The sequence below is a fragment of the Chelonia mydas genome, chromosome 2, assembly GCF_015237465.2.
Source record: "Chelonia mydas isolate rCheMyd1 chromosome 2, rCheMyd1.pri.v2, whole genome shotgun sequence".
Lineage (NCBI taxonomy): Eukaryota > Metazoa > Chordata > Testudines > Cheloniidae > Chelonia > Chelonia mydas.
The window spans coordinates 225,431-252,403 of NC_057850.1; the positions used below are offsets into that span (position 1 = coordinate 225,431).

The 26,973-nt window shown below is 45.7% G+C and overlaps 1 protein-coding gene across 1 annotated transcript in view; it reads right to left on the reverse strand.

Annotated features, from left to right (window-relative positions):
• Positions 1–511: 511 nt before the first annotated feature.
• FAM83H (family with sequence similarity 83 member H) overlaps positions 512–26,973 on the reverse strand; it is a 61,381-nt gene continuing 34,919 nt past the window's right edge. The window contains exons 2-5 of the mRNA XM_007061419.4: positions 13,146–13,609; positions 9,051–9,215; positions 8,598–8,722; positions 512–7,414 (exon numbers count right to left, since the gene is read on the reverse strand). Of these exons, the coding sequence (XP_007061481.2) occupies positions 4,774–7,414; positions 8,598–8,722; positions 9,051–9,215; positions 13,146–13,595 (3,381 nt within the window). The 5' untranslated portion in view covers positions 13,596–13,609 and the 3' untranslated portion in view covers positions 512–4,773. The remainder of the gene's footprint in view (positions 7,415–8,597; positions 8,723–9,050; positions 9,216–13,145; positions 13,610–26,973) is intronic.

Consider the following 26,973-nt stretch of genomic DNA (forward strand, 5'->3'; position numbering starts at 1 on the left):
GATGATTTACCTTCTAAAAATATCTGGCATGTCCCACACCCACAGAAAGGGCATCTCGCAGCCCCAGGGGGTTCGTGCACCCCAGGTTAAGAACCATTGATCTAGACAAGCCCCCAGAAATAATATATACAATCAGTAGTATACCTCCAACAATACATTTCAGTTGCAGAGCAAGGAGGGCACAGTTATGGTTGGTAGCTTGATGGAGTGATGAATAGTAGTATGAACATGGCAGTGGAGAAGTGGCTGGGTCACTTTACTATTCATTTTTAGACTTTCAAATAATTTGGTTTAATTCATACAGTACTGCTGTTTGTAATAACAAATGAATTATCCAAATGCTTTTCTGTGTATATAAAAATTGTGGGTTAGATCCTTAGATGGTGCAAGTCGGTGTGGTACTGTTGAAGTCAATGGAAGGACACAGATTTTAAACCACCCAAGGCTCTGGCCCTGCATATATTTGAGTGGATCTCTATCCCCTCACCTTCATAGTGCAGCTGAGTGTGTTTTGTACAGCACCTTGAACAATATGGCCATGATCTTGACTAGGGCTTCTGGGTGTTACTGATTTCATATATAAAGTTATTAGAGGTGTAGAACTTGGTGTAGAATGTGTCATGCTGTTTTTATTTTTTTCTCTTGATATTAGCCACACTTCACTGAGGCTCTTTTCTTTTTAACAATCTCTTTTTATTTGGGGAAAGAAAGTGCAGATGGAAAATATTTACAGGTCAGGTAATCTGTGACCCTCCAGCTCACTGCCTGCCTGGCTTTGACATCCTTGCCTCCCTCATCTCACCTACAGCATTCAGCTCACCATCATGTGCTTCACTAAACAATTCTGTGTGTGAAATCTGACTCCAGCACAGTGTTTTAGTAAAAATTAATTTGTTTATTTTATGCACCACAATATACAGAATGGCTTAGATAGCATCCTCTTAATATATAACAGTAGCAAGAAACTGAATAAGAAAAGAGATGCAGCTCTGTACAGGAACAAGACTGTTCTGTTCTACTGTATGAACTCTTGTGCCATCTTCCTCCTAATATTATTTGCAACATGGAGTACATTTAAAATGCCCTTTAGGCTCCTTATTGTGTTTTTGGCGCACTCCTCTGCACTTCTCTGCTCATTTCTTTGTGCTAATATATTTACGTCTAATTGAACTGTTCATGTTAGAAATGATATATAATCTTGATCACTGGAGATTTCAATCATCACTTGTGGGGTTTCCTGACCAGCCCATTCTTCAAACTGGGAAATCCAGCCACACAGGACTTCATTTGACACTGCTTCCAGCAACCAGTAAAATAACCACCATTTGTCACTGAAAATTTAATTAATTTATATAGTGCTGTTAGCATGACAGCTAGGCATCTTGAAACATTTAATTCTTTAAGACATAAATAAAGCTACTGTCAACTGTTGGCACTCAATCGGCCTTTCCCCCACCTGTCACCCACATACCTGTAGCAGGGTTGCTGAGCTTGCAGCTCCAGTCCCGGTACTTGTTCATTAGGGCTGCAGGTTTATTTCAGCATTTTTTTCATCAAAAATTTTAAAAATGTTTTTTTTTAATTTAAAAAAATGCCCTCCTTGCCTCACCAAGGGGGCACCAACCACCTGCAGCAGGACCCTCCACTCCAGCACTGCAACCCTAATCCTGGCTGAGTGCAGAGGGGAAGCTGGTGGGAGCTGCTGTGGAGAGAACCCACCCCACAATCACCCCGCAACTGGCTTCTTTGTCCCACAGGACTGGACCTGGCACTCTGCACTCGCCCTGCAGTGGCAGCTCCTGTGTCCCATGGTTCTGGGCCCAGTGCCCTGCACTCACCCCAAAGTGGCAGTTCCTGTGGCTCCTGTGTCCCATGATGCTGGGCTCAGCACCTTGCTCCTGGCATTGCAACCGGGCACACTGGTTCGCAGCACTGCTTAGGTTTGCCTGACTGCTCTGTCATGATAGAATGTCAGGCAGGCTAAACCTGAGTGGTTCTGTGGCCCAGTCCACTCGGGCACAATGCCATTCATTGAAGTTTTCTCCCTCACCCTTCTCCCACCCAGTCATGATGGAGGGTCTGGCGGGTCAAACTTGAGCAGGTTTGCAACCCAGGTCATGCAGAGCAGAGAGCCAAGCTCAAACCATGGGACAGGAATTGCATGAGCTGCCACTTCAGGATGAGTTGTGGGCACAGAAAAAAAGTCATGGACAAATGGGAAAAGCACAATACGTGACTTTTTTTTCCTGCTATGACAAACCTGCAATCCTAGTGATCATGGAAGGGGCATCAGCTGTTTCTCAATCTCATTGGCGTTGGCAGAAAAACTCAGAAGGATAGTTCAAAGTAAGGGCACTTACTTCCTGCCCACAACATATGCATCAGGTGAAACATGAGCTGGACTGGGAAGTTGGGAGATTCTTCAGATAGGGATGGAAAATACTCTTCAGTGTAGGCCACAGGAGAGGAAGAGATGGTCTGCCCAGTCCTTTAGGATCATTTGATCACTGTCTTGTAGATAGAAAAGGAGTACTTGTGGCACCTTAGAGACTAACAGATTTATTTGAGCATAAGCTTTCGTGAGCTACAGCTCACTTCATCGGATGCATGCAGTGGAAAATACAGTGGGGAGATTTTTTATACACAGAGAACATGAAACAATGGGTGTTACCATCCACCCTGTAACAAGAGTGATCAGGTAAGATGAGCTATTACCAGCAGAAGAGAAAATGGAAATGGCCCACCTTGATTATCACTACAAAAGGTTTTTTTTTCTTTCCTGCTGGTAATAGCTCACCTTACCTGATCACTCTGGTTACAGTGTGTAAGGTAACACCCATTGTTTCATGTTCTCTGTGTATAAAAAATCTCCCCACTGTATTTTCCACTGCATGCATCCGATGAAGTGAGCTGTAGCTCACGAAAGCTTATGCTCAAATAAATCTGTTAGTCTCTAAGGTGCCACAAGTACTTCTGTTCTTTTTGTGGATACAGACTAACACAGCTGCTACTCTGAAACCTGTCTTGTAGATGTGGCTCTAACAGAGTTCTAAAACATAGTTCTCTGCTACATTCCTCTTTTGTTTTTGCTTGACTTTCCACCTTGCTTGTTGTTGCGGGAACTAAGGAGCACCTGACATGCATGAGTTAGGCCTCAGCCCTTATATCGTTTGCCTCCCCTTGTTAGAAACACAGTCCAAAGGAGTAAGGCAGCCACTTCCAATAAGAGGTATGGGCCTCTTTCCAGAGTTACAGTTGTCACATAATGGCCTAGACTGCAGGTAAACTCCCAACCTGTGAGGCTGGGAGGGAACCACAGTTGTAATGGGGAACTGAGCTTCTGGCAGTGATGTGGAGTAAAGGAAGGTGCCCAGAACTGATTCTCAAAAGTCTTGTTGCCTATTTTCAAAGGAATTATTTCTCCCTTCCCACAGCCCAGGTACTATAAGATGTTCTTCTAGGCTGCCTTGCCAGCAGAGGACTTGAGCTTGCTGTGACTTTTTATGCATTTATTTTTTAATTTACCAAATGTGTTTATTTGTACCTGTTGGCACACAGACAAAAATATAAAGTCAGATATAATTTCCAGCATTCAGACCCATTGCCACTGCTGCTGTGTTGCCTAAAAGAGAGAGTCCCAGGCTGAAGAACAACAGACCCAAGGCAGAAAACCTTATGTACAATGCTCTTCTTTCTTTTTGACACCCACCCTTCGCCCACTGTCCTGCCAGACAATCCAATACCACAGTATGAACCATACAGGCTGGTCTGGGCCAGGCCTGGTACCAAACACCTGAAAGAAATCTATGTGAGAAAAAAACATTGCTGAGCTTTAAGAAAAGATAAGTTACAGTAAAGCTCAGTTACTTCCTCCTTTTGTCTGAACCCCTCCTCCCTCTCCTGTCGTCACAATGAGGGAACCTGCTAACACTTGAAATGGCTTATCCTCTGCTACAAATCCCTCCCTGAGAGAAAACACCTCTTCTTGGCGGTACACCCTCAAGGAAGATTCTGCTTGATGAAGGCTGCATTGTACAGGCTTGATTCAGTGCCCTACTAGCTTGGTTAATTTAAACTAGAGACACCTCTTTATCCCAGCATGGCATGTAAATTCCCTCTGCTGCTGCCTTCCAGCTGCCTGCTCATGCCTCCCCCTCTAAAGCAATAATATTTTGAACTATATTTAAAAACACCCATAAGGTTATACAATGCTAAGTATAAAAGCTGGACATGTGCCGATGGACAGGGTCATAACTACAGGTAAGGGCAAAGAATTTACTGCAAGATCTTGCTCCTGGAAACTGTCAAAGATCCTCCTGGTACCACATATGTGGAAAAAATGGACCACAACCTGAGAAATATCCAAAAATCAGCATTGTTCTTGTAAATGAGAAGTACGGACTTCCCTGGCTCAGGGCAGAGCTTTGCATTATAGTTTCACCCCTCCCCGAATAATAGCAAGCTTGTTCTGTCTGCTGAGGAGCTTCCCTCTACAGATGATAAATAGACTCCACTTTATTTTTGTTTTAAACAATCTGTTGATTTAATTTTTTTATAATTTGGATCCTATTGCAGTAAAATTGCCTTTCACCATGTAACTATATGAGGAAATCATGCTGTAGGAGGCCAGTGTTGCACAACTGCGCACTCAACAACATGAAGGAGTATTCAGTATGTTACTAGTGTCCATCACTGAAGCATAACCTCCCATTTCTCCATTGACAGACAGTAATTACAGCCCCTGGAGTTGGGATTTAGGCAGCATTTCTAAGGTCACTTTTTGGTTTTGAAGGTCCCCAGGAGTTTGGGCATGAATTTTCCCATTTTCTTGTCTTTGGCATCTGTGTCATATTCCCCATCACTCTGAACTGGTTGTTCATCCTTCTTGCAGAAGACCTCAAACCTACTATAGACCCGTTTCTCCTTTCGCATATTCTCCATCTTTTTCAGAAGGGTATCTCTGTCCTCTGATGGTTGCCTCTGAGGATTCCTCTTATGGCTCCCAAAACTTTCTGACCTGCTAATGTTGCAGCTTTTCTCCTTCTCGTCTTTACATTCCAAGCTGCTGGTAGACTTGGAAAGATCAGGATTACTTGTGGAAGGTAATTGCTTGGCCAACTCAGCTCTGTTCTTCTGACTGTTGGCAGAAATTTGCTCCAGAATCACCTTTGTGTCATCACGGAGGTTGCTGCTGTATAGGATGTTTGCCGTGGAAGAAGCAAACCTGGTCTGAGATGGCTGGTTGCTTTTGAAAGCAGGTGCTGTTGTGATCCTTTGGGATTTCTCTTCCTCCATCACTTCCTGAAAATCCCCCTTTGAAGATCGTTTAAGGCTCATGGTCTGCTTGTCAAACTTTCCACTCTCAAGAATGGTTTCTTCCTCTGATTTCTTTTCACCTTTTGGATTCAGCAACTGTTTCAACCTTAGCGACCCTTTCCTAAAAAATTCCAATGGACTCTGTTCCTGTTTGGCACCCTCTTCCTCGGATTTATTGAGAGAGCTGTCAGACCCTTGATTCTTGGATAAACTTTCAGAAATTGATGTGGTGCTTATCCTAGCCTGTGGTTTTTTGAATTCTGTGTCAGTTAGTTCCTGTGTGTCTCTTCTGAATGTCAGTTTCTCCCTCTTCTCTGGCAGAGCAAGCTTCTGAGTGTCTCCTACAAACATCAGGTTCTCCTTCATTGGAAGAGTAGGTTTGCTGTCTATGGGATAGAACCGAGAAGATAATTTTTCCATTTTGCTGCTAATATTTGTTATAGGATCTTTACTTAGTGTGTCAAGGAGCTGGGTGGCTGAGGGAGACATACCAAGCTGTTTCTCAGACTCAATGTGCATCTTGTAACTACTGAAGGATTCTTTTGAGTCTAGCACCCTACTCTCCAGGATCTTGTATTGCACAGCTTTGGTACATTTTTTCTGTGCATTCTGAGATTCTTCCTGTAGAAAACTGGAAACAGCTTTGGTGTGACTAACTGTAGCACTCTCTCTGTCTTTGCCCACAGTTTTGTACTTCTCTAAAAGCTCTGCCACTTTAGAAGAGGTGGCTGCCTTTATGGTTTCATTGTCTTTTATAATATCACTGGATATTTGCTCCTTTTGGATCATCTGAACCTTCTCCATTGTCATATTCTGCTGATCTAAATTGGCAGCATTAAAAATCAAAGAAGATCTGAGCCTTGAGCTCCTCTGGATCAAAGGATTTATCCTGGACCTAAAGGAATCCTGTTTCACAAGGGAGGTCTCCTCGCCTGCTCTCTCAGTACCTGCCGACTCTTTGGCGCTTTCAATTCCCAATGATTTATTATTAAATGACATAGGAGACTTGAAAGATGGGATCAGGTCACTGGGGTGCTTTGTGAGGGGCTCTCCAAGGCTCAAAACATCATTATATGACTCTGATTCCATGGGCATTGGGATGCCTTCGTCTCCTGGTTCTGACTGGTATGCACTCAGGTATGAAGAAATCCTCCAGTTACGCAAACCTGTTCTATTTTCCTGGGTCTTCTTGTCCTGATCTGGGTCCTGGTCTTGTAAAAACAGTCGTTGTTCCAGGCTCTGCTTCTGTGTGGGGGATGTCTGGCACATGAATTTCTGCCCTATGTTTTGCCTCCTTAGTGACATCAGCCCTGCAGGGTTTACCTGGTCAGAACCATGCCTCACTTCCCTGGAAGAATTTGAATGCTCATAATCTAGCCTTAAGGGGAAACCCTCTTGTGGGAAGTGGGATTCAAGTTCAGGGTATCTGGGGTCCTGTGCATAGTCCTCCATTTCATTGAATCCCGGCCTACCCCCTCGGATTCGCTCAAAGAACCCCTGAGGCCTGCTGGAACCATAGGGATGTTCAAATTGATACTGGTAGAACTGGTCCTTTTGAAAGTGACTGGACTGCATTTTAAAGTCATCCAGATTGTTCATGAACATCTGCCTAGAACACTGCTTTGAAGAAGAAAAGTTTTCAAAGGTTCCTTCAGCAAAGCTGTGCCTCTTAAAGGAATCCAGCTCTAACTGCCTGGAGCGAAATAAACCTCTGACAGGATCAATCTGAGAATTCTCCATTTCTGCCTTCTTAGAATACATGCGCATTGCTGTCCCCTCCATACTGTGGCGCATCAGTTCATCCCGTCTAAAGGCTGACAAGAAGTATCTGTCTGGATCAACTCTGTCCATGAAGGGCGGAAAGACATTGTCATCCCTCTGGAATAGCAGGTGTGGTTTCTTTGGAAAGAAGGGCATATTGTTGCCAAAGGGGGCCATGGTAAATGGGTTCTCTGCCTTCACCAAGACATTGGCTGGAGGAATGAGAGGGTCTGACTGAGCAAAGAGAATTCGGAATTCTTCATCAAAGCTGGACACCAGCTCCCCTTGGAAGATGTGAGCGATGCTTCGATGAATCTTCTCAAAGGACCACATAAAACTGTACCAAGATACAGAAAAGATGAGATGTGGTTAGCATCTGATGTGTCAAATCAGTGGCACCACTTCACATCCACCATGCACTAGATCTAGCCTTCTACTAGCACCAAGTACTACTCTGGCAGCTTTCTACAGCCCACAAGAGTTCCCCCATTAACAATTATTGATTATTGGGCATCAGTCAATCCCAAGACTAATAGGCTCACTTTCTAAACTGAGAGATCTAACATATCAAGTGGTAACCACAGAGAAGAGGGGATGGGGGAAAGGAGGATGAGGGTTATGGTAAAATATGCTAATATGATTGTCCCGTGCTGAATTTTTTTTAATTAAATATTTTAAAGTTATTTTAATACATTCTTTTTATTTGTAAATAAAGTACCCACCTGTACAGCACTGAGACAAGGACTCCCCTGCAAGGAAGAGCACCCCATTCCTCACAAGTACTGTCTCACTCTCTCAGCAAGATCCATACAGCATGCTCCCTGCCTCAATGAGGTAATAATTTTCCTTATCTGGGTTTTTAATGTGGGGCCACTCACTTTAGTACCAAAAGTACTTAGTATGCTGTTTTCATTAGATTGACCTATCTAAACTCAGAAGTATAACACAGCCATTGACATAGTAATTTCTATATATTAATATTATGAAATAGTCACTCCCATACTTGTAACTAGATGCTGATTTTAATAACCCACCCATCTTTTTAGCAACTTTAATTATTCAATGATAACACTTATGTTTGGTGCTGGGCTGAAATAAAAAAATATTTCAAAAACCTGACTATGTTTTCTCAGGACACAATCACTGACATGACTCAGTCTGGGCTGATTATGTTGTGGCTTCAGCCAGATGGTATTTGGACTTAGCGTCCCTAGCACTGCTGGTGTCTGCAGTGATTTTGAGTGTTTAAATTAGTTGTAACAATTACTAACCTTTGTACAGATATTTTATGTCCTGGATATGAAACAAGCTTGGCTTTAGACTTCTGTAGTTTCCTTAGCTACAGAATTATATATTATCCCTTGGAATAATCGTGCATTGTGCGCCAATGTCGAGTTTAAGGGATACAACCTTGCCACTGACATTTAGTTGTCATAGTTAGAGCGCCCTCTTCCACCAGCATCTCTTCCTAATGGAGACAGGGCCATGCCATTCTGCAGTCCCTCCCTACACCCCCTTACCTGTAGTTGCCACTTAGCACCACCATGCAGTCCACCAACAGGAACTTCTCTTTCACATGCCCTTTGAAGGACATCCCCGTGCGGCAGTAATAGGTGGGGCCAGAAACTGTCCGGACCCTCAGGAACTGCAAACCAGCAGAGAGATGAGGCAGTGACTTCCAAACGCAGCAGCTGCTCTTGCCCTCCCCCTGTCCCCCATTAGCTCATTTCTTCATACCCATCTCTCCCATAACATCAGCACTAGCTTCTCTATTTGCCTTTCTGTCCAACTACAGTGTCTCATCATGACACTACCCAGGCTTCCCCCCGCCTTTATCTCCCCTCATTACTGAGATAACTCCTTTCTCTCCTGGCCCCTTACACCCATCTGCCTTGTAAACCCCTCCCTCCCCCCGCCCCCCAGCTCTTCAGGACCAGACCATAGGGTCCCAGCGATGAACCCGCCCAGGTCACCTCCACATAGTTGAGGTTGACTTTGCACTTAGCAGCTGTGTCTAGGAAGAGCTGGGAGTTCATTTCGTCCAGGAGGATATACACAGGGACCCTGCGGGCAGCAGCATCCAGCACCTCACTCAGCAGATCCACATCTGTGAAAACGTCCATCACTATAGCTACTACCTGTGGGAGAGAGAGTTAGGTAAGGACAGTCCAGTTTCAGGCCTGCCTTCGTCATCCCTATATATGAGCATTCACTGGCAGCTGCTTACAGCACAGTCCCTCCCACCCCAGCATCTGCCTCTGTTGTACTTGCTGCATTCCTTCCCCCTACCCTGACAGCACGTGCCCTGCTGGACCTGTTCTGTGCCCCACTCTGGCACCTGCCCCTTCTGGACTCACTTCGTGTCCCGAGAGTAAGAATTCTTACACTTTAAGGCTGGAAGGAATCATTAGATCATCTAGGTCTGATTTACACCTAAAACTTAGGTTGACCTAGCTACATCATTCAGGGCTATGAAAAAATTCATGCCCTGCATGACAGCTAGGTTGACCTAACCCCACTGTAGATGCAGCTAGGTCAGTGGAAGAATTCATCCATTGCCCTAGCTACTCCCTGCTGAGGGGGTGGGCGGGTTTACTACTGCGATGAAAAAACCCTCACGTCACTGTAGTAAGTGTCTATGCTACAGCGGCGTGGCCTGTAGTACTTGTAGCATAGACATATCCCTAGTCTGATTTCCTGCCTAACACAGGCCTGAGAATTTCACCATTACCCCCTACTGTCCATGATAATTTGGGTTTGAATAAGCATATCTTCCAACAAAGCATCCTGTCTTGATCTAAAACCATCAAGAGATGAAGAACCCAACACTTCCCTTGGTAACTTGTTCCAATGGCTAAACACCATCACTATTAAAAATGTGTGCTTTATTTCTAATTTTAATTTGTCTTCAGCTTGTAGCCTATCTGCTAAATTAAAGGTTTCAGAGTAGCCGCCGTGTTAGTCTGTATCCGCAAAAAGAAAAGGAGGACTTGTGGCACCTTAGAGACTAACAAATTTATTTGAGCATAAGCTTTCTTGAGCTACAGCTCACTTCATCGGATGCATTCAGTGGAAAATACAGTGGGGAGATTTATATACACAGAGAACATGAAACAATGGGTGTTACCATCCACCCTGTAACAAGAGTGATCAGGTAAGGTGAGCTATTACCAGCAGGAGAGCGGAGGGAGGGGAGGCAGGTGGGAAAAACCTTTTGTAGTGATAATCAAGGTGGGCCATTTCCAGCAGTTGACAAGAACGTGTGAGGAACAGGGGGGGAGGAACATGGGGAAATAGTTTTACTTTGTGTAATGACACATCCACTCCCAGTCTTTATTCAAGCCTAAGTTAATTGTATCCAGTTTGCAAATTAATTCCAATTCAGCAGTCTCTCGTTGGAGTCTGTTTTTGAAGTTTTTTTGTTGAAGAATTGCCACTTTTAGGTCTGTAATCGAGTGACCAAAGAGATTGAAGAGTTCGCCTACTGGTTTTTGAATGTTATAATTCTTGACGTCTGGTTTGTGTCCATTTATTCTTTTACGTAGAGACTGTCCAGTTTAGCCAATGTACATGGCAGAGGGGCCATCATCCCTGGCAAATGATGGCATATATCACATTGGTAGATGTGCAGGTGAACGAGCCTCTGATAGTGTGGCTAATGTGATTAGGCCCTATGATGGTGGCCCCTGAATAGATATGTGGACACAGTTGGCAACGGGCTTTGTTGCAAGCATAGGTTCCCGGGTTAGTGGTTCTGTTGTGTGGTGTGTGGTTGCTGGTGAGTATTTGCTTCAGGTTGGGGGGCTGTCTGTAAGAAAGGACTGGCCTGTCTCACAAGATCTGTGAGAGTGATGGGTCGTCCTTCAGGATAGGTTGTAGATCCTTGATGATGCGTTGGATAGGTTTTAGTTGGGGGCTGAAGGTGATGGCTAGTGGCGTTCTGTTATTTTCTTTGTTGGGCCTGTCCTGTAGTAGGTAACTTCTGGATACTCTTCTGGCTCTGTCAATCTGTTTCTTCACTTCAGCAGGTGGGTACTGTAGTTGTAAGAACGTTTGATAGAGATCTTGTAGGTGTTTGTCTCTGTCTGAGGGGTTGGAGCAAATGCGGTTCTATCGTAAAGCTAGGCTGTAGACAATGGGTAGTGTGGTGTGGTCTGGATGAAAGCTGGAGGCATGTAGGTAGGCATAGCGGTCCGTAGGTTCCCGGTATAGGGTGGTGTTCATGTGACCATCGCGTATTAGCACCGTAGTGTCCAGGAATTGGATCTCTTGTGTGGACTGGTCCAGGCTGAGGTTGATGGTGGGATGGAAATTGTTGAAATCATGGTGGAATTCCTCAAGGGCTTCTTTTCCATGGGTCCAGATGATGAAGATGTCATCAATGTAGCGCAAGTAGAGTAGGGACGTTAGGGGACGAGAGCTGAGGAAGCGTTGTTCTAAGTCAGCCATAAAAATGTTGGCATACTGTGGGGCCCTGCGGGTACCCATAGGAGTGCCGCTGATCTGAAGGTATACATTGTCCCCAAATGTAAAATAGTTATGGGTAAGGACAAAGTCACAAAGTTCAGGCACCAGGTTAGCCATGACATTATCGGGGATAGTGTTCTTGACGGCTTGTAGTCCATCTTTGTGTGGAATATTGGTGTAGAGGGCTTCTACATCCATAGTGGCCAGGATGGTGTTTTCAGGAAGATCACCGATGGATTGTAGTTTCCTCAGGAAGTCAGTGGTGTCTCGAAGGTAGCTGGGAGTGCTGGTAGCGTAGGGCCTGAGGAGGGAGTCTACATAGCCAGACAATCCTGCTGTCAGGGTGCTAATGAACTTAGGCTTGAATAAAGACTGGGAGTGATGTGTCATTACACAAAGTAAAACTATTTCCCATTCTTCCCCCCCCCCCCACCCACACATTCTTGTCAATTGCTGGAAACGGCCCACCTTGATTATCACTACAAAAGGTATCCCCCTTCCCGCTGCTCTCCTGCTGGTAATAGCTCACCTTACCTGATCACTCTCATTGCAGGGTGTATGGTAACACCCATTGTTTCATGTTCTCTGTGTATATAAATCTCCCCACTGTATTTTCCACTGCATGCATCCGATGAAGTGAGCTGTAGCTCACAAAAGCTTATGCTCAAATAAATTTGTTAGTCTCTAAGGTGCCACAACGCCTCCTTTTCTTTTTGCTAAATTAAAGAGACCTTTAATAGCTGTTTTTTTCTCCCCATTAAGATACTTCTACATCATAATCAAGTCACCTCTTAAACATCTTTTTGATAAGCTGAACAGACTGAGTCCTTTCTCTTACTGTAAAGCATTTTTTTTTCCAGCCTTGGAATCATTTTTGTGGTTCTTCTTTATATCTTCTCCACTTTTTCAACATGCTTTTTAAAATGTCGACACTAAACCTGGACGCAGTATTCCAGTATCAGACTCACCAATGTAAAAATCACTTCCCTACACGCATTCACTCTCCCTGTTTTATACATCTACCATGTCTCAGTGGGAGCTCATGTTCAGTAGCCTGTCCACTGTGACTCTCTCAATCCTTTTCAGGATTTACAGCTTTGCAAGATACAATTCCCCCATTCTGTAGGTATTGCCTATATTCTTTAAAGTTGGCAGTGGGGGTGGTGTCTTTAAGCCATCTTTGGGCTCCTCGTGTTCTGAGACCATGCAGAGTCCTGTGTAACCTCTGGTGTAGCATAGCCTCAGGGCTGCTCTAACTTATGCAGTTTCCTATGGCCTCTTGGCAGCAGAGAATAACTGTAGTACAGTGAATGCTGGCCATGCATCCAACACCCTCCCTTTCCCTCCCCATGCCAGGGACTGGGAGGAATGCCAATGCAGAGCCTTTACACTGCTCTACACAAACTAGGGAGGCCCCTGTATGAGGGGAGTCTCAGGGAGCTGCTTCCAGTCCAGTAAAACCCCTTTCAATTGTCAGAGTGGCCTAAGGGGTCCTGAGTGTAATTTTGCACAGGGAATAGAAGAGGGAATCAGTGCAGAGCTGCCGCATCCTGCCCCATCCCCTTCAGTTCTGTTGGTTCCTGGCCTTTGTTCAATCTCACCTGTTGTGCAGCTCGGATCATCCTACGGGCTTCTTCCTTGATGCTGGGATTATCTGGGGGTGGTGGCTGCACCAGAGTTGTTACCTCAGTACCCTTGAATCCAAAGACCATTGGCCAGCCCAGATCAAGCTCAGGGACAGCAAGGTCAGAATTCATAGGCCAATAAGTCCCAGAGGATCCGTCCATGTCATTGTCATGCATGGCATCCACGCAACTGCCCTCCTGGTTGGCATACTGGGGCTTCTGGAGATGCTGAGTGATATGCTCAACCTCTGTGCTGCAGAGAAAGTCAGGGGCTCCTTCTTCATCCAGGAAATGATGATAACTCTCTTGCCCCTTCTCAGCTAGCACATCCAGAGCCAGCCGGTAATACTCCTTGTAATGGGGTGGCAGGTAGTTAGGGTCCAGGGGGTTGTCCCCCTGTGAGGAGCTCTGGGACCGGCGAGCCATGAGGGGCAGGGGAGCTGCAGGAAAGGAATAAAGAGCAGGGAGCTAATAGCCAACATTAACCATCACCCTCATCCCCATTGACACCTTCCTCCTCCCAAATGGCTATGCATAGGGATCATGCATGGTAAAATAGTGGGAGACAGTGAACAGATGTCAAGTGCACTGGCTAGTAATTACCGTATATACAGCTTTTTTTGCGGTACGCAAGGCATTATATATCAGTGTTATAGTGGCTTGGAAATTGATCTCTTGGCAAGGAAATGGGATTGTACGGTCACCTACTAATGTGTTACTTTGACATATTAGCATATATTTGTTCAAAGTTATGGTTGGGAGGATGGTGTAAATTGGGAAGGTGTGATGGTGAGTGATAAGGGATTATAAAGCAGGATGCCTTAGCTGTTCATTTTCAGGCTTTCTAAAGTTAGATTTTTTATTTTTTTGTAACAGTCTAGACTTTTTGTTAAAGCAAGTATAATTTGTCTGGATATTAGTTGGACGTCAGTGAAACAAACTATCAGTCTCTCTTTTAAATTAATTATTTTGTGAAACAGGGCACTGGATGAAGCGGTACACTCATACATCCCTGTGCACCTCTTCAAGCCCTTGGATCCTTTAAAACTGGGAACTATAGCCACCAGGGCATATGATTAGGAGCCTACAGGAAGCTAGAAACACCTCTGTGGGTAGGTGTAGCTGGCAAGAAGAACTTGGGTATGTCCTAGTAGCTAGGAAGGGCTACTAAAGAGAAAGGTGAGGTCTCTTCTCTCCCATCTGATGGGAGCTGGGAAAGTTTAGGTTAGTACCTAGCCTTCACACTTTATTTACTCTTGTTCTGAAACTCTTATTTGAGAATAAAGACAGACCTGAGGGCAGGGTCTTGGATTATGGTTGTTGGAAGCTTTTTTTCCTACCTTCCTGACTGGTTAGTTGGCCATTAGCTTAGGTTCTCTTTAGGAATTTTCCCTGTTGTGTTTTTTTTTTTACTGTGCTCCTGAAATTGAAATCAGGTTTCTGTTTTTTGCAGGCCTGCTTTGCCTTCTCAGCTCTAGTCTAGCTGTACGGAGGTGTTGGTTTGTTGATGTTGTGAGTTACATTAGGACTTTACTTGATGTTGGAGTCTGTGTAATTTGCATACACTTGTGTCTCTCTGGGTCACAATTTCTGCTGATGGATTAGAAGATCCTAAATTTAAGTCCCTTGTTTATCTTGATGGTACCCTAATCATAGTATAGACTAGTTTGGTGTGTAGTCGTGTGTGTGTGTGTGCATTGTCTCTGTCTCTTGGTATGTGGGTGTATGGAATGTTGTCTTGCTGTCTGCCTTGTATATTTGAGTCTGAGAGTGGTGGTGTGTGTGTGTGTGCGCACTTCGGGTTGGACAAAAGCTTGGAAATGTACCTGAAAGGCAACTAAACTAGCAACATGCCTATGCGTTCTGCAGAGCATCTGGAACCTGATTCTGAGAGGGTGGAACTATCCCATGATTCTCACTGGAGCATTAACTCCCAGCCCCATGGTTCCAGGAGCCCTGTCAATGACCAGAAGAGAACTCTCTGTAATAAGAGAAGAGTAAAGAGGGCCTGGGCCACCCACCCAATCAGAGACACCCCTGTAGCTGAGGTAAGTACTGTGGGAGTTTTGGCTGCCCTTCCTTTCTCCTAAGGGAGAGGGATCCCATGCTGCTTATAAAGGGTAGAGTAGGGTGGGGTGTGGTGGGGGGTTTCAGATCTGCTGCTCCTGGAGGAAGAGGAGATTGGGGACCCAGAGTATAACCCTTGCCAATCTGGGAAAGGTGAGGGGACCCTTATGTGAGAGTGGGGCTACAATGCTGCAGGGATGAAGCCACAGGGAACTCTGTTGTGGTGTTTCTAGGCCTCACGATTGCCTAATCCAGTGCTGGGTGCAAGGTGTCTCTCTTGTGTTTTGCGTATGCTGGGGGATGTCCTCTTACTGTCAGGTGTGCAGATGGCAATGGCTGGATGAATGTGGCTCAGAATGTTATATGTCCTAGACAGACTTTTTTGGGGTGGGGTGGGGGGGAACAGAAAAAACTATTCTGATCATCTAGGCTGAACTTCAGTTTAATACAGAGAACCTCACCCAGGGATTCCTGCTTCAAGCCAAATAACTCATGGCAGAGGTAGAGCAGCTCTTCTAGAAAGATCCAAACTTGATTTACAGACTCCAGGTGATGGAGAATTCCCCACAGCCTTTGGTAAATTGTTCTGATGGTTAATTACCCTCACTGTTGTTCTGATGGTTAATTACCCTCACTGTTGTTACCTGTGTTCTTGGGGAACCTGGGCGCAACACCCAGCCTGTCTGACTCACAAAAGACGTCCCCCACCCCAACAGCCTCTGCTTGAACCAAATCTGCATCAGAAGAAAGACTTACAAAAAGCAATGAAAAGGCAGTGGGAGACACACCTAAACCCCTGGGACAAGGGTGACAGGATTAAGGAAACTCCCCTAGGCTCAGTTGCATCGAAGATGGGACAGGGAGGCATCTCCATTAGCACACAGAATGGAGAACAGAGATTCCAAGGCAAGAATCGCACGGAACTCTGGAACTAGAAAAGCAGGGAAGCACTGTATGGTGGGGGATCTCTGCTCCAGATGTTAATGAACCCACGCCTGCATACACGCAGCTCTGTAGTTATCAGACCAATTCTACTAATAAATCCTTTATTGGTATCCAAAATAGTGAAGCTTCCTAATTGTACTGTGAGCTCCCTCCAAGGAACACCGCCCAAAGCCAGGAATGATCACTTCCTGTTGTCTAGCCTGAACAAAACAACTTTGGGATACTCCCTTGAGCCATCAGTTTACCCATAAACAAATCTAGTGTTCTCCCTTGAACCATTGTTCTTTCCCTACAAAAACCCTAATAAATGAGCATACCCCAAAGTAATGGGCAAATGTGGTAACACTGTTAAAAATCTGCACCTTATATCTAGTCTTAATTTGTCTGGCTTTAGAATAATAGAATCATAGAATATCAGGGTTGGAAGGGACCTCAGGAGGTCATCTGGTCCAACCCCCTGCTCAAAGCAGGACCAATCCCCAACTAAATCATCCCAGCCAGGGCTTTGTCAAGCCTGACCTTAAAAACCTCTAAGGAAGGAGATTCTACCACCTCCCTAGGTAACCCATTCCAGTGCTTTACCACCCTCCTAGTGAAAAAGTTTTTCCTAATACCCAACCTAAACCTCCCCCATTGCTCCTTGTTCTGTCATCTGCTACCACTGAGAACAGTCTAGATCCATCCTCTTTGGGACCCCCTTTCAGGTAGTTGAAAGCAGCTATCAAATCCCCCCTCATTCTTCTCTTCTGCAGACTAAATAATCCCAGTTCCCTCAGCCTCTCCTCATAAATCATATGCTCCAGCCCCCTAATAATTTTTGTTGCCCTCCACTGGACCCTTTCCAATTTTTCCACATCCTTCTTGTAGTGTGGGGCCCAAAACTGGACACAGTACTCCAGATGAGGCCTCACCAGTGCCGAATAGAGGGGAATGATCAGGCCCCTCGATCTGCTGGCAATGCTCCTACTTATACAGCCCAAAATGCTGTTAGACTTCTTGGCAACAAGGGCACACTGCTGACTCATATCCAGCTTCTCGTCCACTGTAACCCCCAGGTCCTTTTCTGCAGAACTGCTGCCTAGCCACTCAGTGCTTTGACCTCAGTCCTTTGGGTGTGAGGGGTCTGTCTCTCTTTTGCACTTTGGCAATTCTCATGTAGCATGTCATGCTAATAAAGTCCTGGAACAGAACTGGATGGTCAGCCTCAGTGACAGTGGTGGTGATCTATGGTGTGCCAGATACTCAGAGATCAGTTGACTACTTCACTCCCCAGGGAACTGAGTTAAGGTGAGCTGCTGGTGATGCGTCAGATGCCAAGGTATAGAAAATGTTCTCAACAATGCTGTGTGCTAGACTGCTGCTGTGTTCTGGGAACGGACAATGCTAGAGAAGCCTAGAGTAGTGCAAAGCAGGGGTGCAAATGGGAGGCTGACATTATACTCCCCCTCCATTTACTTCCTCCAAGCAACCCATGTCCTGATGCAGTACTGGGACCTGGCAGCAGTGCAAGGGAATTGGAGAGACCAAGATACTGCTTCATAGGTCACAAATTTAAAACTTCCAGACCCACGAGATTTAGCTGCTAAACTGGTTCCTAGAGGTGAGGGAGGGACCCAGGTTCTGCTCCTCTTGAGAGGGTGGAGATCCTCTGGCTGTTGGAGGCATCTCATTGATGGAGGGAGGTTTTATATAGACACAATATGTATTTTAAGAGCTATAGCCATTGCAGTTTCGCTCATTTGATGACTGTGTCCTACTGTCTCTGCTGCTGGGAAGAAGGAGGAAAGAGATGATGCTACAGAGCCTGTTAAGTTCTCCTCTGTCTGCAGTAGCTGGACTAGGCAGCTCTGTGCACTGCCCCATCTGCAGATGCTGCCCCTGCAGCTTCCATTGGCCATGGTTCCCAGCCAATGGTAGCTGCGGGGGTTGGTGCTTGGGCAGGAGCAGCATACGGAGTCCCCTAGCTGCCCCTACGCGTAGGAGCCAGAGGGATGACATGCTGCTGCTTCCAAGAGCCGTGCGGAGCCATGGCATGCGCAGAGCGGGGCAGGCCCCCAAGCTCACTCCCCGGCTGGAGCGCCGGAGTGGGGCAAGCCCCCAGTGCTGCTCCCTGGTGGGAGCTCAAGGGCCGGATTAAAAGGTCTGACGGGCCGGACGCAGCCTGTGGGCCGTAGTTTGCCCACGCCTGCTCTAGGTCATTGATACTAAATAGCATTGGGCCCGGAACAGATTCCTGCGAGACCCCCTCTAGAAACAAATCCTCATTGGATAATAATTCCCCATTTACAATTTTTTTTCAATTTATCAAGTTACTCATTTCTAATCCTGTTGTGTCATCCAGCTGTCACTCTCATGTCATGGGAGCATCATCTTCACTTTGTCACAAATGGCTCAGGTATGCATGTAGTCTAGTTGGTGTGTGAAGTGTTTTACTCTCAGGTTTATGTGTGAAAGGAGGGTATCTTCTTGCTCTGCGTTTCTTCCAGCCTGACTCAGAGTAACAAGTAGTATGGCAGGTTGGCTGGGGCCTCTTGTCAGCGATGCGGCATTGGTTTGTGAGGGGAGATAGAACTAACTCTCTACTTGTGACATGTTGTATAAGTGTTGCCTGGCTATTACTTCTGGTCTATTTCTGTCAGTCTTGTCTCTAGGACAGGGGATGGTCTTTACTCTGTGCCGCACACAGCATACCGGGGCCTTGACTGGGACCTCTGGAGTAAAAATAGCTGTAGCATGGCACTGTCCCTCACTGTATTTCTATGCAAAAGGAGTGTGTCCTCTTGCTGCAAGTACACTGGATACTCTGTCTTCTGTACTGCTGGCCTCAGCTGTGATTAATGCAGGATGACTCTTCTGTCCTGTGGGGTTGGTGGAGGCTGCGTGCAGGGTGTGATGCTGAAGATCCTGGGGGAAGCTGCAAGCAGGAATGTGTCCCTGAGGCTGACAGAAAGTGGGTGTGTCAGCAAGAGAGTCAGCACTGGGACGGGCTGGTGCTGCAGTGACTTGGGGATGGCAGAAGGAGCCTGATTTCCAGGTGTAACACACACCTCCTGGGTGTGGTGTTCTGTCCCATCTAGTAGCACCAAGACCACTTAGAGAGAGATAAAATGAGTCTGATCTACAGCGATAGCTAACAGTCAGTTGGCTTTTCACTCATGCGGTAAAGGCTCATGCTCTAAGCTCCAGAGGTCCCAGGTTCGACCCTGCCCACTGAAGACTGGGGTCTGTTGGTGTTACACCTGGACAGGTTTTTTTAATCAGAATGACATGTACAAAATCTGGACTTTGTTCCATTGCACTTTTGTCAAATGCTCTAGAGAATGTGTCTGCAACCATCAAATTTCTTCCAGGTTTGTATTCAATTTACAAATCATACATTTGTAACTGAAAAAATACTTATGTATTCTGGGGCAGAGGTGGGGGATGCCTGACCCCTTTTGGCACTGGTAATAAGTGGTATATGGTTTGTTTCACATAACACAGACCTCCCATAAATAAATATGTTAAACTTTTACGCCCATGGAATAAGGCCAAAGCTTCCTTCTCTATTTGAGCATATTAACACTCAGTCTTTGTTAATCCCCATGGTGCATAAGCCACTGGTCTCCAATTCTGACCATGCTGTCATGTGCCAATACCTTCCTTGGCAACATCTGGGGACAACTTAGTTTTGTGCTTACTGTCACGGTACCTCAGAACTGGGTCCTCTAATTCAGGGGTGAGCAAGCTACGGCCCATGGGCCACGTCCAGGCCATTGGACCTTTTAATCCGGCCCTTGAGCTCCTGCTGGGGAGTGGTGTTGGGGCTCGCCTCACTCCGTGCATGCCATGGCTCCGTGCAGCTCCCAGAAGCAGTGGCATGTCCCCCCGCCAGCTCCTACGCGTAGGCGTAGCTAGGGGGCTCCGCATGCTGCCCCCGCCCCAAATGCCACCCCCTGCAGCTCCCATTGACTGGGAACCGCAGACACCACTGCAGAGCCTGCGGATGGGACACCACGCAGAGCCACCTGGCCGCACCTCCGCATAGGAGCCGGAGAGGGGACGTGTTGCTGCTTCCATGAGCTGCTTGAGGTAAGCGCTGCCCAGAGCCTGCACCCTGACCTCCTCCCATTTCCCAACCGCCAAATCCCTTGGTCCCAACCTGGAGCACCCTCCTGCATCCCAAACCGCTCATCCCCAGCCCACCCCAGAGCCCGCATCCCCAGCCAGAGCTCTCACCCGCCTACCCTGCATCCCAACCCCCTGCCCCAGCCTGGAACCCTCTCCTGCACCCTGAACTCCTCATTTCTGGCCCCACCCCAGAGCCCGCACCCCCAGATGGAGCCCTCACCCCCTCCCGCACCCCAACCCCCAATTTTGTGACATTCATGGCCTGCAATACAATTTTCATATCCAGATGTGGCCCTCAGGCCAAAAAGTTTGCCCACCCCTGCTCTAATTCCTTCAGTTTCTCTTTATTAAGATTTGCACACCATGTTCATTGGACAGCTTTGCATAATACAGCTCAGGTTGCTGGTTCGGGCAGCTAAAGTAGGCACAAATTTCCCTACATAGTTCATAATTCCGAGGAATCTCTGTATTTCTTCCTTGTCTACTGGGGCAGGCATGTTGTTGATGGCCTCAACCTTGCTGTGTTAACTTCTCTCCCAGGTTTGTTATTTCTGTTGTACAGAATTTACATTTTTGTTCAGCCCATCAGCTCCAGACAAAGATGTGTGGAGCCTCTGGTCATGCTCTTCTATTGTTTTGGATCCCCTACTCCACCCCCCTCCCTGATGAAAATGTCATCTATGTAAACCTTAGTACCCTCCATAGGATCAAAAAAAAAATTGTATTTTCTGGTGAAACATGCTGGGTGTTGAACAGAATCCAAATGGCAATCTGCAGAAACAGTGTCTCCCAAAGGGGGCACTGAATGTGCACAAACGTGCTTTGTTTTCCCAAAAGGCCTTGCCAGAAGCCTGCTGATGCATACCTTAAGAGTTTAACAACAAAAAATATTTAGCATCAACCATCTTCTACAAAATTTCTCCCCTTGCAGGTAATGGAAAATGTTCCCTTTTTAACATGTTAGGGGTGTTAATTGTGGGATGGTTGGGCTCTTCCCCTCCCCATCCTTTTTTTTTTTGTACTTTGAGATCTTCCCTATTTCCTGAGAAACATTTTTTCAAACTCTTCCTCAATTGTTTTGGTTCCCTGATCCTCCCTGAATGCATCTTCTTAATGAGACCAATGGCTTGACATACTTTTAATCCAATAATAGGTACACTTTTCCCTGGTACTATTACAAATCGGAAAAGAGAGACAAGGAGGGTGAGGTTATATCTTTTATTGGACCAACTTCTGTTGGTGGGAGAGACAAGTCCAATAAAAAATATTACCACACCAACCTTATCTCTCTAATATCCTGGGACTGACACGGCTACAACTATACTACATACAAAGTTGCAAGATACAGTTTGTTATTTACCTATACATTTAGTTCATGTACCCATGTAGTGGGAATGAGCGCACCCCTATAAGCCCTGAGGTTTACCTGCTACCTGTAGCTTTATCTTCCAGTTACTAACAGTGTTTCTGGCAAGACATTGGCTTGTGTATCAGTGTCCAACTTAAAAGTAATAAATGTCCCATTTGCTTCCAGGTTGACAGTCCAATCATCTGCTGCAGTGGTCTCCATTGCTCCTATGAAGAATCCTCTGAGCTAATGGTGCTGTTTTTTGCTCATGCTGTGTGCTCTCTGCTAGTGCTTGCAAACTCTTGCAAAGTGATGTAAACCATTCACTTTTTGCCTTTGTTCCCACATTCCAGGAACAGTCTTAACTTGTACTTATTGCCACAGGGTATGCAGCTCCATGTGCTGTTTTTGCTGGATTTAGACTTTGAGTTCTGTGTGCTTTTATTCCTCTTCTCTCTCTTCCCTCAACTCCACTCCCAACATGGTATTTTGGATTCTCAATCATAGCTGCTGTGTCAGAGCACTGTGTGGTGTTTAGATGTTGCTTGTAATTATTAGAATTGGGAGCACTGGCTGTTGGGAGTCTGAAAGGACAGGAAACAGGAAGGAGGGGGGAGGAGTTGAAGAGGCTGAGGCAGAGCTACTGAGGGTGCAGCAGCAGCTTGGAAAAGAGGTTTCCACTTTAAAAAATAAAGTCCTGGTGAAGTTTGTTAGTACTTTGCCTGGCTACTACAACATTTTGGCAACGAGGATGGATCTTCTGCCTCTGAACCCACCTGCACCCTTTCTACAAAGCCCAGGTGAGCCTCCAATTGCTTTTACTGCCTGGATCCATATGTTTGAGACTTATCTGCTTGCAATCAGTGCTACAGAGATTTCTGAAGTAAGAAAGTGTGCTCTGCTAATCCAGTGTCTTGGAGCAGAAAGGCAGCATATATTTTACACTTTTCCCCTTGCAGACGATAAATAGGAGACTGCACTCACTGCCTTAAAGAACTTTTTGGTACCAAAAGTTAATGTAGTAGCTAATCGCTACAGATTTTGCCAGCATGAGCAGAAACCAGGAGAGACTATAATGCAGTATATTGCTTCCCTGAGGAGTCTGATTGTAACTTGTGACTTTGGGAATACAGCAGATGAGATCATTAGAGACCAGCTCATTGAGAAAAAAACCATGCTTCGTGTAAGAGAACGCTTACTTCTAGAACCACAACTTACACTAGAAAAAGCAATAACCATTGCTAACCAGATTGAGTCAGCTACAGCTGAAGCCAAAATAATGAGCATGGATACAGGAGGCACAGTCCAGTCTGTGACTCCTTTGCAGAAAAGTTCACTATCACTGCAAACAAACAATTACAAGAGGAAAGCTAATGAAAAACCACCAAATCAGCAAATTCAAAATACAGTAAAAGCATGCTTTCGCTGTGGATCCCCACAACACCTTGCAAGCTACACAGGATGTCCGGCAAAAGTAGCTCAGTGCAATCATTGCAAAAAGATTGGGCATTTTGCTAAAGTATGTTGCAGCAGCCAGTTCAATCAACAGGTGCATGCAGTTACAATACCAGATGTTACTGTGCTGAGCGTGGACAAAATCGCTACTGCACATATTCCAGAAAAAATAAAGTGCACGGTAAACATTTCTGCCATACCCTCAGGCAAATCACACTCTATTCAACTAATGTTGGACACTGGCTCAGCAGTACCTATACTACCTGATTCCATCTATTTGCATTACTTTAAAGATGTGCCTCTTACTGAACCCACGCTTCACTTGGTGTGCTTTTTGAAAAACCATATTCCAGTATGTGGCTGCCTGCCAACAATAGTTACTTTTCGTGATTGCTGTGTAACTGCAGAGTTCTACATTGTCCACAAAGGCGATCTTCCTCAGCAAAGCACTCTTGCGGTACACACACCTGTTTCAGCTGGGACCCAACACCAGGTTGAGGAGAAACTTGGCTGTGCTTATGGGTTTCTGCATAAAGTTAAAATGCGGAATAATGTGATGGCCTGTATGATAGAAATTACGGCACTTACCATTTTCAGTCAGGGAAGCTGTTTCAGCGGAACTTAGAAAACTTGTTCAAGAGGACATTATTGAAGAGATTAACTCCTCGGAATGGGTTTCACTTATAGTAGTGACGCAGAAGAAGGTGGAGGCATTCGCCTTTGTGTGGACTTAAGGGAGCCAAATAAAGCTATTGTGATTGACAGCCATCCTCTTCCTCACATAGAAGAAGTATTTGCAGAACTCTGTGGGGCAAAGATGTTTTCTGCTCTTGATTTGCAGAGCGCATACCACCAGGTTATGTTGCACGAAGATAGCAGAGACCTCACAGCATTTATTACACATGAGGGACTATTCCATTTTAAACATGTTCCATATGGTCTTGCATCAGCCCCAAGTGCCTTCCAAAAAATGATGTCATTGATTTTGAAGAATCAACATGGAGTTCAGTGCTATTTGGATTATATTATCATGTTTGGAAATACTTCGGAGGAGCATGACAATAACCTGCAGTCTGTACTAAACTGTATCAGCAAAGCAGGCCTCAAGCTCAATAGGTCCAAATGCAAATTTAGACAAACTGAACTCTCCTTTCTGGGGCATACAATTTCACAGGCTGGACTAAAACCTGATCCGGCTTATATCCTGGCAATTTCAAATGCTCCTCTTCCAATAGATTTGCAAATCTTACGTTCCTTCTTGGGTCTTACCTCCTGGTATGCAAAATTCATTCCCAATTATGCTTCTGTCATTGAACCATAATGAGAATTACTATGGGGAAGTTCCACCTTAGTGTGGACAATGGATGCACAAGCTAGTTTTGAAACGGTGAAAGACTTGATTGTACATAGTCCAGTACTTGCCCTATTCAGTCCTGCATTGCCCACAATTGTAACTACTGATGCTTCTGATTGTGGACTTGGGGCTGTCCTCACACAACTTCATGAGAACAACACAGAGAGGACTGTTGCATTTGCTTCAAAGACACTAAGTAATGCTGAGAGAAAATATTCTACAGTCGAAAAAGAAGCACTTGCTTGTACTTGGGCTACTGAAAAATGGAGAACTTACCTGTGGGGCCCCACGTTCAAGTTGCGTACAGACCACAACCCTTTGACAGTGTTGCTCACCACAAAAGGACTGAAAAGAGCAGGATATCGTATTGCTAGATGGTCTGCAAGACTACTCTCCTTCAATTATGAACTGGAATATAAGCCTGGAAACCAAAATGTGGTCGCTGATTGCCTTTCTCGCCTGCCTTTGCCTTCACCAGATGGTCCACCGGAGGATGAGGATGTCGTGGTTGTGCTTTACAAGTGCTCTCACTGCAGTTACAAGAGAACAATTTCAAGCTGCTTGTTCAGCATGTCCAATTCAACAAAAACTACAGGAATTTCTGACAAAGAGATGGCCCAGTAACCCTAAAAACCTTGACCCAGTTTTGCTGCCTTATTTTAGAGTTCGGGATGAACTTTCTTTGCTTGATGGCTGTGTGCTACAAGGTACACACCAGCTCCTTATGCCAGAAGAATTACAGTCAAAACTCATACACCTGGCACACGATATTCATCAAGGAATTGTTCGAACCAAACAACGTCAACGTTCGAACCAAACAACGTTCGATCCGTATTGGTGGCCAGGGATGGACTCTCAAACTGAAGCACTCATAAAATCCTGTGTCACTTGCCAAATCATAGAATCATAGAATATCAGGGTTGGAAGGGACCTCAGGAGGTCATCTAGTCCAACCCCCTGCTCACAGCAGGACCGATCCCCAATTAAATCATCCCAGCCAGGGCTTTGTCAAGCCTGACCTTAAAAACTTCTAAGAAAGGAGATTCCACCACATCCCTAGGTAACGCATTCCAGTGTTTCACCACCCTCCTAGTGAAAAAGTTTTTCCTAATATCCAACCTAAATCTCCCCCACTGCAACTTGAGACCATTACTCCTTGTTCTGTCATCTGCTACCACTGAGAACAGTCTGGAGCCATCCTCTTTGGAACCCCCTTTCAGGTAGTCGAAAGCAGCTATCAAATCCCCCCTCATTCTTCTCTTCCGTAGACTAAACATCCCCAGTTCCCTCAGCCTCTCCTCATAAGTCATGTGTTCCAGTCCCCTAATCATTTTTGTTGCCCTCCGCTGGATTCTTTCAATTTTTCCACATCCTTCTTGTACTGTGGGGCCCAAAACTGGACACAGTACTCCAGATGAGGCCTCACCAGTGTCGAATAGAGGGGAACGATCACGTCCCTCGATCTGCTGGCAATGCCCCTACTTATACAGCCCAAAATGCCGTTAGCCTTCTTGGCAACAAGGGCACACTGTTGACTCATATCCAGCTTCTTGTCCAGTGTAACCCCTAGGTCCTTTTCTGCAGAACTGCTGACGAGCCATTCGGTCCCTAGTCTGTAGCGGTGCATGGGATTCTTCCATCCTAAGTGCAGGACTCTGCACTTGTCCTTGTTGAACCTCATCAGATTTCTTTTGGCCCAATCCTCCAATTTGTCTAGGTCCCTCTGTATCCTATCCCTACCCTCCAGCGTATCTACCTCTCCTCCCAGTTTAGTGTCATCTGCAAACTTGCTGAGGGTTCAATCCACACCATCCTCCAGATCATTTATGAAGATATTGAACAAAACCGGCCCCAGGACCGACCCTTGGGGCACTCCACTTGATACCGGCTGCCAACTAGACATGGAGCCATTGATCACTACCCATTGAGCCCGACAATCTAGCCAGCTTTCTATCCATCTTATAGTCCATTCATCCAGCCCATACTTCTTTAACTTGCTGGCAAGAATACTGTGGGAGACCGTGTCAAAAGCTTTGCTAAAGTCAAGGAACAACATGTCCACTGCTTTCCCTTCATCCACAGAGCCAGTTATCTCATCATAGAAGGCAATTAGATTAGTCAGGCATGACTTGCCCTTGGTGAATCCATGCTGACTGTTCCTGGTCACTTTCCTCTCCTCGAAGTGCTTCAGAATTGATTCCTTGAGGACCTGCTCCATGATTTTTCCAGGAACTGAAGTGAGGCTGACTGGCCTGTGGTTCCCAGGATCCTCCTTCTTCCCTTTTTTAAAGATGGGCATTACATTAGCCTTTTTCCAGTCGTCTGGGACCCCGCCATGAGTTTTCAAAGGTAATGGCCAATGGCTCTGCAATCACATCCGCCAACTCCTTTAGCACTCTCGGATGCAACGCATCCGGCCCCATGGACCTGTGCACGTCCAGCTTTTCTAAATAGTCCCGAACCACTTCTTTCTCCACAGAGGGCTGGTCACCTCCTCCCCACGCTGTGCTGCCCAGTGCAATAGT